The sequence below is a fragment of the Eptesicus fuscus genome, chromosome 9 (genome assembly GCF_027574615.1).
Source record: "Eptesicus fuscus isolate TK198812 chromosome 9, DD_ASM_mEF_20220401, whole genome shotgun sequence".
NCBI classification, from domain to species: Eukaryota; Metazoa; Chordata; class Mammalia; order Chiroptera; family Vespertilionidae; genus Eptesicus; species Eptesicus fuscus.
The window spans coordinates 4008602-4024061 of NC_072481.1; the positions used below are offsets into that span (position 1 = coordinate 4008602).

A 15460-nucleotide genomic window follows, 5' to 3' on the forward strand; every position below is an offset into this window, starting at 1 on the left:
GCCGGGGCCGAGCTGCGGGCGGCGGGCAGGCCAGAGCCCGGCCTCCAGGAGGGATGCCTCCCGGCGGGAGCCGCAGGTACCACCCTTTCCTCCCGCGGCTTCCGGCGGCGGCGTTGTGCGGGGAGGGAGGCGGCTTAGGCCCGGGGCGATCCGAGCGCCCAGACGGGGACGAGGTTGGCTCGGCGACCTTTGTTCGCGGGTCTGATTCCTGGAGCTGTAAATGGAGACCCGACTGGGCGCCTCCGGCCCCGGAGGGGAGCAGCTTCCCGCGAGGAAGGAGCGCGCGGGCGGGAGGCCTGCTCCTGAGTCACCTGGGCAGGTGTTGTCGGCGCAGGTGCACTCCCCGCCCCTCCCCCCAGGCGGAGCCCCCGCCGCCAGGGCCTGGGTTTCACCTTTCAGCATCTGGGGTCAGTTATCACCAGCCCCAGGGGCTGCCTTTTGCCCAGAGGAACAAGCCGAGGCTGAAGCAGGAGGCGATAGCAGAGTCACTCTGTCCTGGACACTAAGTAACTCCCCGATGCTCCCTGGGCGCCCAGGTTTGTTTCCAGCCTCGCAGGGAGGGAGGCAGGTGCCGATGGAACCAGGGCTCCTGGGGTCAATCGCCGACACGCAGGGGCCACCATTCAGTGGTCAGATTGTTAACTTCCTGCCCTCAAGTCCAGGAAGGATTAACCTTGAGAGTTGGTGGGAGGAAGAGTGTGGGAGGGATTCGGCGCTGGGTGACCTCGTGGCAGGAAGACTGGTTCCCAGTAGAAGAGAAGCATGAGGAAAGGAGTTTGGCTCACAGGAGGTCGCTTTAAGCACTCACATTGCCTGGACACTGTGTATCTTTTTTAATCACTAGAGGCCCCGTGCACAAATTCATGCACCAGCGGGGTCCCTCGGCCTGGCCTGTGGGATCAGGCCAAAACCAGCTCCCCTGAGGGGTCCCAGATTGCGAGAAGGTGCAGGCCAGGCCGAGGGACCCCACCAGTGCACAATTGGGGCTGGGGAGGGACATGGGAGGTTGGCCAGCTGGGGAGGGACCGTGGGAAGGCTCCAGGGTGTGTCCGGCCTGTCTCGCTCAGTCCCGATCGGCCAGACCCCAGCAGCAAGCTAACCTACCAGTTGGAGCGTCTGCCCCCTGGTGGTCAGTGCATGTCATAGCGAGCGGTTGAGTGGCCTTAGCATATCATTAGCATATTATGCTTTGATGGTTGAATGGCCGACTGGTCGACCGGACACTTGGCATATTAGGCTTTTATTATATAGGATGTACAAGGGCCTGAGCTAGACCAGGGCAACTTAAACAACCGGCTGAGCTTTAACAAATTCTAAATCCTGATGTGATCGTCACATATGAACTATATTCGCCATGAAGGACAGCTTGTGCACATAGTCCTCAGGTACACCTGTTCCTGTGGTAGAGAAAAGCTTGGGATTGTCTGAGGTCACAAGATAAGCCACTTATGGAGGTGAGAGCCGACGAGCCCATCCCTGTCCTCTGGGGATGACACCCATCCTTAGCAGGTCTTCAGGGCCTTGGTGATCAGCTAACCCTGCTGTGGCCTCATCTCTCACCCCAACACCATCGGGCCCAAATATGGCACCCGGATGGTTCCTGTTTAGAAGGCCTTTCCTCCCCTCTCCCCGCTAGCTCGTGGGCGAGACGATGCCTCTTCCATCTCTGCGCAGCCAGTGTCTGCGTACTCCGTACTCGGCTGAATGGGAGCGTGGGTGGGTAGGTGGGTGGGAAGATGGCCAGAAGGATGAGTGGGTAGATGAATGAATGGACAGACGGACGGACGGGCGGATGTTTAGAAGGGTAGATGAGTAGATTAGAGCAGCGGTCACCAACCTTTCAGACCTCATGGGCCACCAGGGGTCCGCGGACCACCGGTTGGCGACCGCTGGACTAGAGGATGGGTAGGCGCATATGAGGAGGGAAGGGTGGGTGAAAGGTTGCTTGGGTGAGTGAGGGGATGGGAGGGTGGGCAGGGGGTGGGTGGCTGATGGGAAGGAGGAGGGATGGTGAGTGTATGTTTATCTGTATGTTTGTCTGGAAGGGGTGGGTAGATGGGTAGGTTAGAGGAAGAGTGGGTAGATATGTGGACGGATGGACTCAAGGGTTCCCCGTTGTGAACGCAACTTTCCCCGAATGAAAAGGGCAAGTGGGTGCCGGTCGGGGTAGCGGAGGGGAGCCCCCAGGAACGCTGACCCTTGGAGTGGAGGCCGGGTGAGTAACTGCTGGCCCCCGGATGGGCTTTCCCCACAGGAACCGCCAGCGGCCCCCCTCACGATGATCCCCCCCGCCAGCAGCCCCCCTCCGGGAGAGGCCCTCTTCCCCCCCGTGGCCCCTCAGGACGTCTGGAGGTCCCCGATCTCGGGCTACGCGGGGTCTGCGACCCGGCACATCAGCCACCGGGCCAACAACTTCAAACGGCACCCCAGGAGAAGGAAGTGCATTCGCCCCTCCCCCCCCCCCCCCCCCAACACCCCGTGTCCCATCGAGCTGGTGGACTTCGGGGACCTGCACCCCCAGAGGTCCTTCCGGGAGCTGCTCTTCAACGGCTGCATTCTCTTTGGCATCGAGTTCAGCTACGCCATGGAGACGGCCTATGTGACCCCCGTGCTCCTGCAGATGGGCCTCCCGGACCAGCTCTACAGCCTGGTGTGGTTCATCAGCCCCATCCTCGGTGAGCCGCAGCCCGACGGGGGCGCCCAGCCTCCCGGAGCCTCCGTGCAGGCAGCTCGTGGGCCCCTAGGGGACAAGCGGGGAGCAGAGCTAAGTCCACTCATCAGTCCGGGGCTGTAGGAAGCACAGGCGTGGCCGGCCATCCCGTATTTTAGGAAACTTTGTCTGAACCAGCTTATAACCCGGCTGGCGCGGCTCAGTGGTTGAGCGTTGACCTAGGAATGAAGAGGTCCCGGTTCGATACCGTCAGGTACAAACCCGGGTTGTGGGCTCGATCCCCAGTGGGGCGTGCAGGAGGCAGCCGATCAATGGTTCTCTCTCATCATTGATGTTTCTCTCTCTCTCTCTCCCTCTCCCTTCCTCTCTGAAATAAAAAATATATATAATTTATTTATTTTTTAAAATATTTTTTTATTGATTTCAGAGAGGAAGGGAGGGAGAGACAGAGATAGAAACATCAAAGATGAGAGAGAACCATTGATCAGCTGCCTCCTGCACGCCCCACACTGGGGGTTGAGCCCACAACCCAGGCATGTGCCCTGACCCTTCACTCCGTAAGCTGATGTTCTATCCACTGAACCAAACCGGCTATGGCACAAATATATATATTTCTAAATAACAAAATAAAACAAACCAGCTTCTAGAACAGGGTTTGGCAGCCCCCACGGACCAGCGCCATCTGGTGCCGCGCTAACACCCGAGAGTCCAAGCCATCCAGCGTGCCGGGGCTGGGTCTGGGAGGTCCTGGCATTGCTTGAACTCCCAAGGTCATGGCTGCTTCGTGACTTACAAGGGCTTTAGGGGGAAAGGAGGGCAGTGTAGGGTCCCCAGGGTCCGTTTGTCTTCCGTTCTCCGGCGCAGGGATCTGTCGCTGCCTCCCCACGTCTGAGACGCTGGGGACGCTCGAGCGCGGGCGTGTCGGGGACGTGCAGAGCTGTGTCCGTGGGGGTCCCCTGTGCCGCGGGGACCCCAGCAGTGACCACCGCCCGTTCTCTTGCAGGATTCCTACTGCAGCCACTCTTGGGTGCTTGGAGTGACCGATGTACCTCAAGGTTTGGACGGAGACGCCCTTTCATTCTTGTCCTGGCCATAGGTCTGTTGTTTGGGAATTGAAATTTAAAAAAAAAGAAAAGAAAAGAAAAGAAAAGAGGTCCCACTGCTTCCTCTTAGAAAACCTGAGTGTTGACCGAAGCGCTTTGCCAGATCACCCCTCTGGCTGGTGGCCGGGCCGCCGAACCTGGCTGTGGCCTGGGAACAGCTTGCTTTGTTATGTACCGTATTTTCCGGCGTATAAGACGACTGGGCGTATAAGATTTTCCTGGGTTAAAAAGTCGTCTTATACGCCGGAAAATACAGTAAATATCTATGCAGCTTTGAGCACAAGTCACTTCACCTCTAAGATGGAAATACCGTATTTTCCGGCGTATAAGAGGACTTTTTAACCCAGGAAAATCTCATACACCCAGTCGTCTTATACGCCGGAAAATACGGTATTTGTTTTCCTGAGTTAAGTTCACGTCATTCCTGCTCTGTTTGACCATAGAAAACCCCGATCCAAGTAAAAAAAGACAATCGGTGCGTCTGCAGGCGGCACGTCCAGGGGCTCCGCCTGGAGTTTGATTGGGAAGGAGTTCTTGGGCCTGACGGTCCGGATGTCCGTCGCGGGTGCCGGTCCGCGTTCCCCGCGCTGACTCCGTCTCTCCGTGCTCAGGGGCGCTGCTGGGCCTCTCGCTCCTGCTCAACGGCAGGGACCTGGGCGCGGCGCTGGCGGACTCGGCGGGGGACCACCGCTGGGGCATCCTGCTCACCGTGTGCGGGGTGGTGCTCATGGACTTCAGCGCCGACTCGGCCGACAACCCCAGCCACGCCTACATGATGGACGTGTGCGGCCCCGCCGACCAGGACCGCGGCCTGAACATCCACGCGCTCCTGGCAGGTCAGTCCCGCCTGCAGCCCGTGGCCGGGCGGCTCCTGCGCACGCCCTGGTCACACCAGCCGCCGCCGTTCACGGATGAGCGCGGACGCGGTTGGGAATGCGTGTCTCCGACGCGCGGCATCATTAACGACAGGCTGATGGGACGGACGCTGTCCGTGCGGTTGATTCTTGTGACGTTAGAGCTACGTTCTACCTGGTCCCCGGGAGCCCCATTCTCATGCTCCCTTTTGTGGGGTGCCGCTGGGAGGAGGGTCCACCGGGTCCTGGGAGGGACGTAGCACCTGGAGTGAGAGCCGAGCTCCCCTCCCTCCCCTCCCCTCCCCCAGGTCTGGGCGGCGGCTTCGGGTACGTGGTCGGGGGCATCCACTGGGACCGGACCGGCTTCGGGCGAGCCCTGGGCGGGCAGCTGCGGGTCATCTTCCTCTTCACGGCCGTCATCCTGAGCGTCACCACCACCCTCACGCTGCTCAGCATCCCCGAGCGGCCGCTGCGGCCCCGGGGCGAGAAGAGGCCCCCCATGAAGAGCCCCAGCCTCCCGCTCCCGCCCTCCCCGCCCGTCCTGGGCCAGGAGGGCGCTGGCGACGCCGCCCCCGGTCACGCGGATGGCAGCCCGTATGCCGGCTTCTCCAGCCCCATCTCCCCGCTCAGCCCCCTCACGCCCAAGTACGGCAGCTTCCTCAGCAGGGACAGCTCCCCGACGGGGCTCAGCGCGTTCGCCTCGTCCTTTGCCACCTCCCACATCGACAGCGTCCTCATTGACTGCTTCACCGGCGGCCACGACAGCTGCCTGGCCACCCCGGGCAGCTACCTGGCCGTCGCGGGCAGCGCCCCGCGGCCAGCCCTCAGCGTCAGTTTCCCCCGGGCCCCCGACGCCTTCTACCGCCAGGACCGCGGCCTCGGCCAGGACGGCGGCCCCGGGGAGCGGCGGGAGGTGGCCCTGACGGCCGGCTGTGACGCGGGCGTCCTGAGGGTGGGCTCCCTGGACGCCTCCAAGCCGCGATCGGCCGGGATCCTGAAGAGACCCCAGACCTTGGCCCTCCCGGACGCGGCCGGAGGCGGTGGTCCCGAGCCCAGCAAGAGAAGGAACGTGACCTTCAGTCAACAGGTAAGAGGGGCGGGTGGTGCGGGGAGGGGGGCAAGGTCAGGGAGATGGCGAGGAGGGACTGTTGATCTGGAGAGAACTCCCGGGCCTAGCCGGAGGGGGGAGCATCGTCCCTCCTCGTGCCCGTGTGTGACCTCCGCCGACCGTCCAGAGGCCGTCAAACTTCTGGATGCGAAAGGGCAGCGAGCGGCAGAGTCTGTGCAGGCAGAGAACCTTCCGGAAGGCTGTTTGCATCGTATGTGGCATCGGAAGGCTTGGTTGAGAGGCTGCACGCTGGTTTGTGGGGTCCGAGCGCGAAGAGGCCACGTGGAGCGAACGGGGCTGTTCCCTCCTCCGAAGTCCCCCCAGCAGGCGGGGGGGGGCCCTGCCCTCGGGCCACCCCGGGGAGCCGGGTCCTCAGTCAGGCCTCCCCTCTCGGGCCTGGGAGACCCCGGTGTCACAGGAGGTTAACTGGAGACACGTGCAGGTGGCTTTTCATTTTCTCTTCATGGTGACTTTTTCCCCCCTAATTGTTGATTGATTTGAGAGAGAGAGGAAGGGAGAGGGAGAGAAAGAGAGACATTGATGTGAGAGGGAAACATCGATCGGCTGCCTCCTGCACGCCCTCTACCGGGGACCGAGCCAGAAACTCGGGCACGTCCCCTGACGGGCAACCCTTCGGGCATGGACGACACCCCCCGCCCGGCGGCCAGGGCTGGGTGGGAGCCCCGCGGACTGCCTCCCGCCGTGTCTCTATCTGTGCCTGTGGCCGGCAGGGCCCAGGCCGCTCTCATCACCTCGCAGCGCCATTGTCTTCTCGCTCCTGGGAGGGCATTGCCAGGCCTGCCCGCGCCACGGAGTCGGATCTGGGAAGGGTCAGAAGAACCAAACATCGCTGGAGGGTTAGGCGGCCCGTGGGTGCTGTCACAGCCGAGACACCCTGCCCTGGGGGTGCGGGGCATCGCTCCCCTCGTCCCCGCGGCCACCGCAGCCGCTCAGGCCTCTGCTCCACGCTGGGCCCGCCTGTCCCCTGTCCCGGCCCCAAAACTCAAACTGGCTTCCAGACACGGGTGGTCAGTTGAGAATCTAAACTAAACTCCCTGTATGGTTGAGTCTCCTTTCAGTCCTTTTTAAAATGCTCGTTCTCGACGTAGTGGGGTTTACGGATCAGCTCTTTGAAGAAAGGAGAACTGAGCTAAACACAACCCGCGGCCCAGGTGGGCGCAGGTGTGGCGTGGTGCCGCCTTCCTGCCTCTGGGCAGGGCTGACCTTGAACCAGCGCCACGGCTACTTCCTTCCTCTCCGTTCCTCCCGGATCCCGGGTGCTGACCCAGCACAGCCCCCCCCTCCCCCCCCCCGGGAGCCAGAGCAGCGGCTCCTCTTTGCTCGGGGCCTGTTGCTCCGCTCACCGGGCCGGTGTGGTGTCTGCGCCGTAGGCTCGCCCCCTCGGGCGTGTCCGTTTGTTGCCAGTGGGGTGTCTGGGACACACAGCCCTTGCCAGGGGCCCAGGCCCCCGAACCTCCGTGCAGAGAGGAGCCCCGGGCAGAGGGAGGGGTGAGCAGATGCCCGTTGTGGGGGATCCGTCCTCCACGCCCTCCAGTCAGAGGGGCCTCCCCGGCGCGGCGTTGGAACCGGGTGTTTGTTTCGAGTGTTTCCCCCTCGGGAGGCGCTAACGAGCTCCCTGCGGGAGACGCAGCCTCCTGGGCCAGCTGCAGGCCCCCCGAAACGCAGCTCCCTTCCCCGCGGCTCCGCGTCTCGGCAGAGACGACCTGACACCCCTTCCCGTTCACCCATCGGGGAGACGCCCCCTCAGCCCACGCCGCGTCAGCCCCGTGGGCCGGCTGGCGTCGGGCTCTGATGAGGGCCTTTGGGGCTCCCTTCGCAGGTGGCCAACATCCTGCTGAACGGCGTGAAGTACGAGAGCGAGCTGACGGGCCCCAGCGAGCCGGGGCCGCCCCTGTCCGTGAGGCACCTCTGCGCCACCATCTGCCACATGCCCCGGGCGCTGCGCCGCCTGTGCGTCAACCACTTCCTGGGTGAGCGCGGCCCGGCCCCCCCCCCCCCCCCGTCCCCGGTCCCTGCCCCGCACAGACACACGGACATCCACACACAGACACACGGATATACACACAGACACACGGACATCCACACAGACACACGGACATCCACACAGACACACGGACATCCACACACAGACATCCACACACAGACACACGGACATCCACACAGACACACGGACATCCACACACAGACACACGGACATCCACACACAGACATCCACACACAGACACACGGACATCCACACACAGACATCCACACACAGACACACGGACACCCACACAGACACACGGACATCTACACACAGACACACGGACATCCACACAGACACACAGACATCCACACAGACACACGGACATCCACAGACACACGGACATCCACACAGACACACGGACATCCACACACAGACACACGGATATACACACGGACACACGGACATCCACACACAGACACACGGACATCCACACGGACATCCACACAGACACACGGACATCCACACAGACACACGGACATCCACACAGACACACGGACATCCACACAGACACACGGACATCCACACAGACACACGGACATCCACACACAGACACACGGACATCCACACACAGACACACGGACATCCACACACAGACACACGGACATCCACACAGACACACGGACATCCACACAGACACACGGACATCCACACACAGACACACGGACATCCACACACAGACACACAGACACACGGACATCCACACAGACACACGGACATCCACACAGACACACGGACATCCACACAGACACACGGACGTCCACACAGACACACGGACATCCACACACAGACACACGGACATCCACACACAGACACACGGACATCCACACAGACACACGGACATCCACACAGACACACGGACATCCACACACAGACACACGGACATCCACACAGACACACAGACATCCACACACAGGCACACGGACATCCACACAGACACACGGACATCCACACACAGACACACGGACATCCACACAGACACACGGACATCCACACACAGACACAGACACACGGACATCCACACACAGACACACGGACATCCACACAGACACACGGACATCCACACAGACACACGGACATCCACACAGACACACGGACATCCACACAGACACACGGACATCCACAGAGACACATGGACATCCACACGGACACACGGACGTCCACACAGACACACGGATATACACACGGACATCCACACACAGACACACGGACATCCACACAGACACACGGACATCCACACACAGACACACGGACATCCACACACAGACACACGGACATCCACACAGACACACGGACATCCACACGGACACACGGACATCCACACAGACACACAGACATCCACACGGACATCCACACAGACACACAGACATCCACACGGACATCCACACGTGCCCACATGCGTCCAGCGCTGGCCTCGCGTTCCCCGGCCTGGCATTCGAATCCCTCCGGCCAAGCCCGACGTGCATTTCCTCCCGGTGACCGCGCGGGGCGACTGGAGCTCCGGGAGGAGTCGGGCCGCGCTGTGGGTGAATCAGAATGACCAGGAGGTGAGAGTGTAAATGCCGTCACGCCTGAGCCAGTGGCCCTGTTGGAGTCAGAGGACGCAGTCAGAGGCTCTGTCCCATGTGGACACACGGTGTCTGACGCGGGACTGACCACGGCCGCTCTATCCCATGTGGACACACGGTGTCTGACGCGGGACTGACCACGGCCGCTCTATCCCATGTGGACACACGGTGTCTGACGCGGGACTGACCACGGCCGCTCTCTCCCATGTGGACACACGGTGTCTGACGCGGGACTGACCACGGCCGCTCTCTCCCATGTGGACACACGGTGTCTGACGCGGGACTGACCACGGCCGCTCTGTCCCATGTGGACACACGGTGTCTGACGCGGGACTGACCACGGCCGCTCTATCCCATGTGGACACACGGTGTCTGACGCGGGACTGACCACGGCCGCTCTGTCCCATGTGGACACACGGTGTCTGACGCGGGACTGACCACGGCCGCTCTGTCCCATGTGGACACACGGTGTCTGACGCGGGACTGACCACGGCCGCCGCGGAGCGGGGCGGGTGTGAAGGCGCAGCCCTGGGCGAGGGCTAAAGCCGTGCGGTGCGTCCACACTGGGGTGCTCTCTGCCGCTAACACGGCTCCTCCAAACCCTTCAAGGCACAGGAAGTCACGCCTGGTCGTTATCGGGGTTCAAGAGGGCCAGCATGTGCCACCCCCTCCTGCACCACAGAAAGGTCACGGGGAGTTCAGAGGGAGGGGTCACCCAGGTTAACGGGCACCAGAGCAGATGGGTCTGCAGCGACGTCCGCGTGGCCTCACGTGTCCTCTCGGTCAAAGGCCACCTGCCCGACCCGGGCTGGAGGGGGGAGGGGCTCGGCCTTCCCCGTGGAGCGTCGTTCAGGGGAAGAACAGGGTGCAGACTTCCTGCAGCTCGGCCCAGAGCGCACGGCTATGGATTTGCTTTAAAAAAAAAAAGACGCTGGGACCCCTGCACGGCTGCATCGGAGCGGACGGGATCTCCGTGTGAGGGCAGGTGGTGCCTCTTTAAGTCTGGAACCCGCGTGTTTCCTTGGCAATCCGGCAAACCCGGCTGTTGGCGACGGGCCTGGCCCATGTCTGTGCCATGGGTCACGGTCACCCCCCCCCCCCCCCCAGGCTGGCTCTCGTTCGAGGGGATGCTGCTCTTCTACACGGACTTCATGGGCGAGGTGGTGTTTCAGGGGGACCCCAGGGCCCCGCGCACGTCGGAGGCGTATCAGAAGTACAACAGCGGCGTCACCATGGGCTGCTGGGGGATGTGCATCTACGCCTTCAGCGCCGCCTTCTACTCAGGTACCTGCCACGGGCGCGACGACGGTGGCCCTTCGCGGGAGGTCCGATGGCCTTGGGTCCGGTGGCCTCGGGTCCGGTGGCCTTGGGTCCGATGGCCTTGGGTCCGGTGGCCTTGGGTCCGGTGGCCTTGGGTCCGGTGGCCTTGGGGGGTGGCCTTGGGTCTGATGGCCTTGGGCCCGGTGGCCTCGGGTCCGGTGGCCTTGGGTCCGATGGCCTTGGGTCCGGTGGCCTTGGGTCCGGTGGCCTTGGGTCCGATGGCCTTGGGTCCGGTGGCCTTGGGTCCGGTGGCCTTGGGTCCGATGGCCTTGGGTCCGGTGGCCTTGGGTCCGATGGCCTTGGGTCCGATGGCCTTGGGTCCGATGGCCTTGGGTCCGGTGGCCTTGGGTCCGGTGGCCTTGGGTCCGGTGGCCTTGGGTCCGGTGGCCTTGGGGCGGGCGTGTGAGGACACGGATTGAAGGCAGGTGTGTCTCTACGACGACGGCAGGCGATCCAGCGCCGTCTCCTTTCATTCAACGACCTGCCGGGGCCAGCTCAGGACCGGCCATCCGTCTGGCCCCCGAAGCTGTCGGGTCCCTCGGCCGCCCGGTCCGGGGCAGGATGCCCGCCACGCGTGCTCACGCCCCTGCCGCCTCAGGGTCGGCGGAGGCCGGGACGCGAGCCCTCACCCGCTGTCGCCCGCAGCGATCCTGGAGAAGCTGGAGGAGCGCCTCAGCGTCCGCACGCTCTACTTCGGGGCCTACCTGGCCTTCGGCCTGGGCACCGGGCTGGCCACCCTGTCCCGGAACCTCTACGTGGTTCTGTCCCTGTGCGTCACCTACGGGATCCTCTTCTCCACGCTGTGCACGCTGCCCTACTCGCTGCTGTGTGACTACTACCACAGCCGGGAGGTAGGTGCCGCCTCGCTCCGGCCTCTGCGCCTGCCCCCGGCACCCCCAGCGGCTCGGAGAGCCTCCCCCGGGAACGGCCCCCATGCAGTCTGCGGGGTGCACAGGGAACACAGGGTCCCCTTCAAACATCGGGCGGGGACAGCAGGGGGGTGGCAGGTGGGAGCCGGGAGGCTGGAAGGGGAGGTCCACCCAGTGTCCCCGCCAGGCTTCGGGGTCACCTGTGAGCACAGGGCCAGGTGAGGGGGGAGGCACTCACTTTGGGCACAAAAACCCAGCCGTCAAGATCAACGCTATGTCCACGCAGCGTTTCTAAAAACAAGAGTCAGTGCCCCAAACCCACCTGAACAAAACATCAGAACTTTAATGGCCAACGACAGGACCCCGTGCCGGCCGGGGGGACACGCTCCCTCCGTGGGGGAGTCTGGGTGTCCCTGGAACCGCGTCGCCGAGAAGGCGTCCGCCCGCAGTTCACCGGCTTCGGGTCCAGGCGTCACTGCACAGCCGGCAAAGCGCGGCTGACAGTTGTTCGTGTGGAGAATATGCCGACAATTAACCACAACCTCCCCGCCCCCGGATTCACCAGTCCTGCCACCAGCACCACAATCCGGAGAAACCCCAACCCACTGGCCACCCCCGCCCGTCCCCCCGAACCAGCACCCTGCTTCCCGTCTGCGGACCCACCGGCTCCGGACGCGCGGGCAAAGGGAGCCACACGTGGGCGCGGCGGCTCCCGCCCTCGGGGACGCTCAGGGTCACCCGCGTTGCAGCGCGAGTCGGGGCTTCACCCCTCGCGGCCGAGCAGGGCTCCCGGCTAGGTTTGGGCAGAAACGTTGAGATCTGGAAGTCGTGCATGAAGGTCACCTTGAGGATGGAGGTCTCGCACCCCTGTAGTTGGGGGCCTCTGTCACCCACCCACCCCAGGTCCAGGCCCGGAGGCACCCCGGTTTATTTTAAGGGTTTGGGGTCTCGATGAATTCAGCGGGCGGCCCTGAGCACAGCCTGTCCGTGCGGGTCCAGTCCACCTGGGCCGGACCTCTCGGTACTGGAGGGGCGGGCAGCCCCTCTCCCCCCCCACCCCCCCGTCCCTCCGCCGGCAGCAGACACGGGCGCGTGGGCCGCTGTCCTGAGCCGGCGGCCGGAGGCTGTGACCACAGGACTGAGCTGTGTGCACCCGCACCTCCCGCCCGCACGCAGGGCCCGTGGCAGCAGCACCCAAGGGACCCTGCTCCCGGTGCTGTCCCTCCTCCGGCCCCGTCACTTCCCTGCAGCCCAGACCCTGCGCCGGGCTGAGGGGATGTGCGGGTCTTGGTGAAGGGCTGCCTGCCCCCCAGGAGGGGCACCCCGGGCCACAGGCGCCCCCGCCGGCGTTGGTCAGAGCTGGCGGGAAGGCGTGGCCGTTCCCGCAGGGCCTTCTGGCCACGCACTCGGTCTCCCTCGGGCTGCAGGCCGGGGCTCACTTGCCGCCTCCCCACCAGCGGCCCCCGCGGCCCTGAAGCTGTATATGGTCACACGCCTGCCCATTCCCCGAGCCCCTTGCCGGTGCCCACGAGGACACCGCCTCCCCCAGGGAGGGCATGGCAGCCCTCCCCCCCGCCCCCCCGAGGTGGCCACCTCTGTCCGGACGCAGAGCCAGGCCGAGCCGGCGCCCAGGCAGTGCACACGCAGCGGCGTGTGGGGCGGCATCCGCCTGCTGAATTGGTGGCTCTGGGTGGGGGTGGCTTGTGCTGGGACCCACACCGCCTCCTGCCACGTCACCCTGCAGCCCTGCTCACAGACACGGTCCTTCACCGTGCCCATCACCATGCCCACCACATGCCCGCCTCCATACCACCTCTGTGACCATCACCGTGCCCATCACATGCCTGCTTCCATACCACCACTGTGCCCACCACCATGTCCACCACTGTGCCCACATGCCTGCCTCCATACCACCTCTGTGACCATCACCGTGCCCACCACCATGCCCACCACTCTGCCCATCACCGTGCCCACCACATGCCCGCGTGGTGCGGTGGGTGGGGAGGGAGGTGATGTGCCCGGGCTGGAGGCACGAGGGCCTCGGAAACCCGCCCAAAGGGCTGCCATGGGCTGTGACCGGGTGTGTGGCAGGCATGGCCGCAGACAGAAGTTTGTCCGGACACGGCGCCCAGCGGGCGGGCAGGCGGCCTCCTCGGGGTGAGAGGGCGGAGAAAGGACCGGAGTCCGGCGGGGAAAGTGCCCCCTCCCCGTGCGGAGGCGGCCCTCCCGCCCCATTAGTCACGGATTCTTTTCGTTGCCGTCATCTCTGAACACAAATATTATTAAACTCTTGGCTGAACTCCCTGTGCACGTTGGCGCTGGAAAATGTGAGCCCGCTGTGCGTGGGCGCGGGGCTGCCGGGCCTGCAGGGCCGTGGGTCCCCGGCCCCGCCGCTGACGCCCTCCCCCGGTCAGTTTGCAGGGTCCGGCGCCGACGGCACGCGGCGTGGCATGGGCGTGGACATCTCGCTGCTCAGCTGCCAGTACTTCCTGGCCCAGATCCTGGTCTCGCTGGTGCTGGGGCCCCTGACCTCGGCGGTGGGCAGCGCCAGTGGGGTGATGTACTTCTCCAGCCTGGTGTCCTTCCTGGGCTGCCTCTACTCCTCGCTGTGTGTGGTCTACGAGCTCCCGCCCAGCGCGGCCACCACCGAGGAGCACCAGCCCCTCCTGCTGAACGTGTGACGCCCGAGCCCAGCTGTGCCCACGTGTCTGGAGCCAGGGGAACCAGAGGGCCTTGGCGCTGACGGACAGGCCTCCTGTTGGAATGTAAATATGTGACAAAACAATAAACGGCAGCAGCAAAGCCTGTGGTGTCTCGTGCGGCTCTCCCAGGGGAGGGAGGTCACCTGGGGATGGGCCACTTTCCGCGCACATTTGGGGACCAGGTGTGAGAACTTGTTGTTATTGTGGAGAGTATTACAGCTGCCCCCCGTTTTCCCACCTTTGCCTCCTCTGCCCAGCCCCGCCCCGCCCCGCCCCAGGCCTTCCCTCACTGTCTGTGCCCAGGGGTCATGCATATCCGTACGTAAGTTCTTTGGTCCACTTCCCCCTCCCCCTCCCTCTGAGATCTGTCAGTCTGCTCCATGCATCCATGCCTCTGGACCAATTTTGTTCATCAGTTTGTGTTGTTCATTAGATCCCACATGTGAGTGAGATCATGTGATATTTGTCTTGCTCTGACTGGCTTATTTCACGCAGCATAATAATCTCCAGGTCCATCCATGCTGTTGCAAAGGGTAAGAGCTCCTTTTTCTTTCTTCTATAGCTGCATAGCATTCCATCGCCACAGCTTTTTTATCCTCTCATCTACTGATGGGCACTTGGGCTGTTTCCAGATCTTAGCTATCTATCTATATAAAAGCCCAAGCGACTGAACGACCAGTCGACGGGTCGCTATGACACGCACTGACCACCAGGGGGCAGACGCTCAACGCAGGAGCTGCCCCCTGGTGGTCAATGCACTCCCACAGGGGGAGTGTCGCTCAGCTGACCGACCCATCCGGGCCCACCAGCCTGGCAGCAGCCACTTCCTCCCTCAGTAGTCCTGCAGGTCCAATCTCCGGAGAAGGACCCAGGGACCAACTGACCGGCGCCACCAGCACTTCCCCAACAGCGCCACCCGCCTCCGGGGTGTTGGCCTCGGGCACCGGGCTGCTTCCCCTCCCTAGATGCTCCGCGAGGAAGAAACGATATAAAAGTGGCCTCCAGGTGGCTCCCGAGAACCAGCACAAACGTCAGCGGGATAAATCCAGATCTGGATCCCGGGGCAGCAAGGGTGTCGCACTGCCCACCGGGAGGGCTGATCAAGTCCCGGCCCTCCACTCTCCCTTAGGATGGGCGCCAGACGCAGGGCTCACGGCTCAGGCTCGTGAGCGCCGCTGTGGCATCGCGAGCTTCTCCCAATCTGGACTGGGCGCAAGCCTG

General features: G+C 63.5%; 1 protein-coding gene across 4 annotated transcripts; it reads left to right on the top strand.

Annotated features, from left to right (window-relative positions):
- Nucleotides 1-2278: 2278 nt before the first annotated feature.
- SLC45A1 (solute carrier family 45 member 1) lies at nt 2279-14330 on the top strand. Of its 4 annotated transcripts, none has more exons than XM_054720843.1 (8): nt 2279-2675; nt 3675-3767; nt 4386-4610; nt 4937-5715; nt 7577-7754; nt 10456-10632; nt 11314-11519; nt 13952-14330. In XM_054720843.1, exons 1-8 carry the CDS (start codon nt 2279-2281, stop codon nt 14216-14218), a joined length of 2322 nt encoding a protein of 773 aa, XP_054576818.1. In that variant the 3' UTR covers nt 14219-14330. The 4 variants fall into 4 exon arrangements, with proteins under 4 accessions (XP_054576818.1, XP_054576819.1, XP_054576820.1 ...); XM_054720844.1 differs by having other exon boundaries at nt 7577-7727; XM_054720845.1 differs by lacking the exon at nt 3675-3767.
- The last annotated feature ends 1130 nt before the right edge of the window (nt 14331-15460 follow it).

Bases quoted from the DNA above. Each gene is read 5' to 3' on its own strand.
- SLC45A1 (XM_054720843.1), top strand. From the start codon at position 2,279: ATGATCCCCCCCGCCAGCAGCCCCCCTCCGGGAGAGGCCCTCTTCCCC. The intron at 5,716-7,576 runs GTAAGAGGGGCG...CTCCCTTCGCAG, and splicing joins ACGTGACCTTCAGTCAACAG to GTGGCCAACATCCTGCTGAA. The intron at 7,755-10,455 runs CCCCGTCCCCGG...CCCCCCCCCCAG, and splicing joins CGGCCCGGCCCCCCCCCCCC to GCTGGCTCTCGTTCGAGGGG.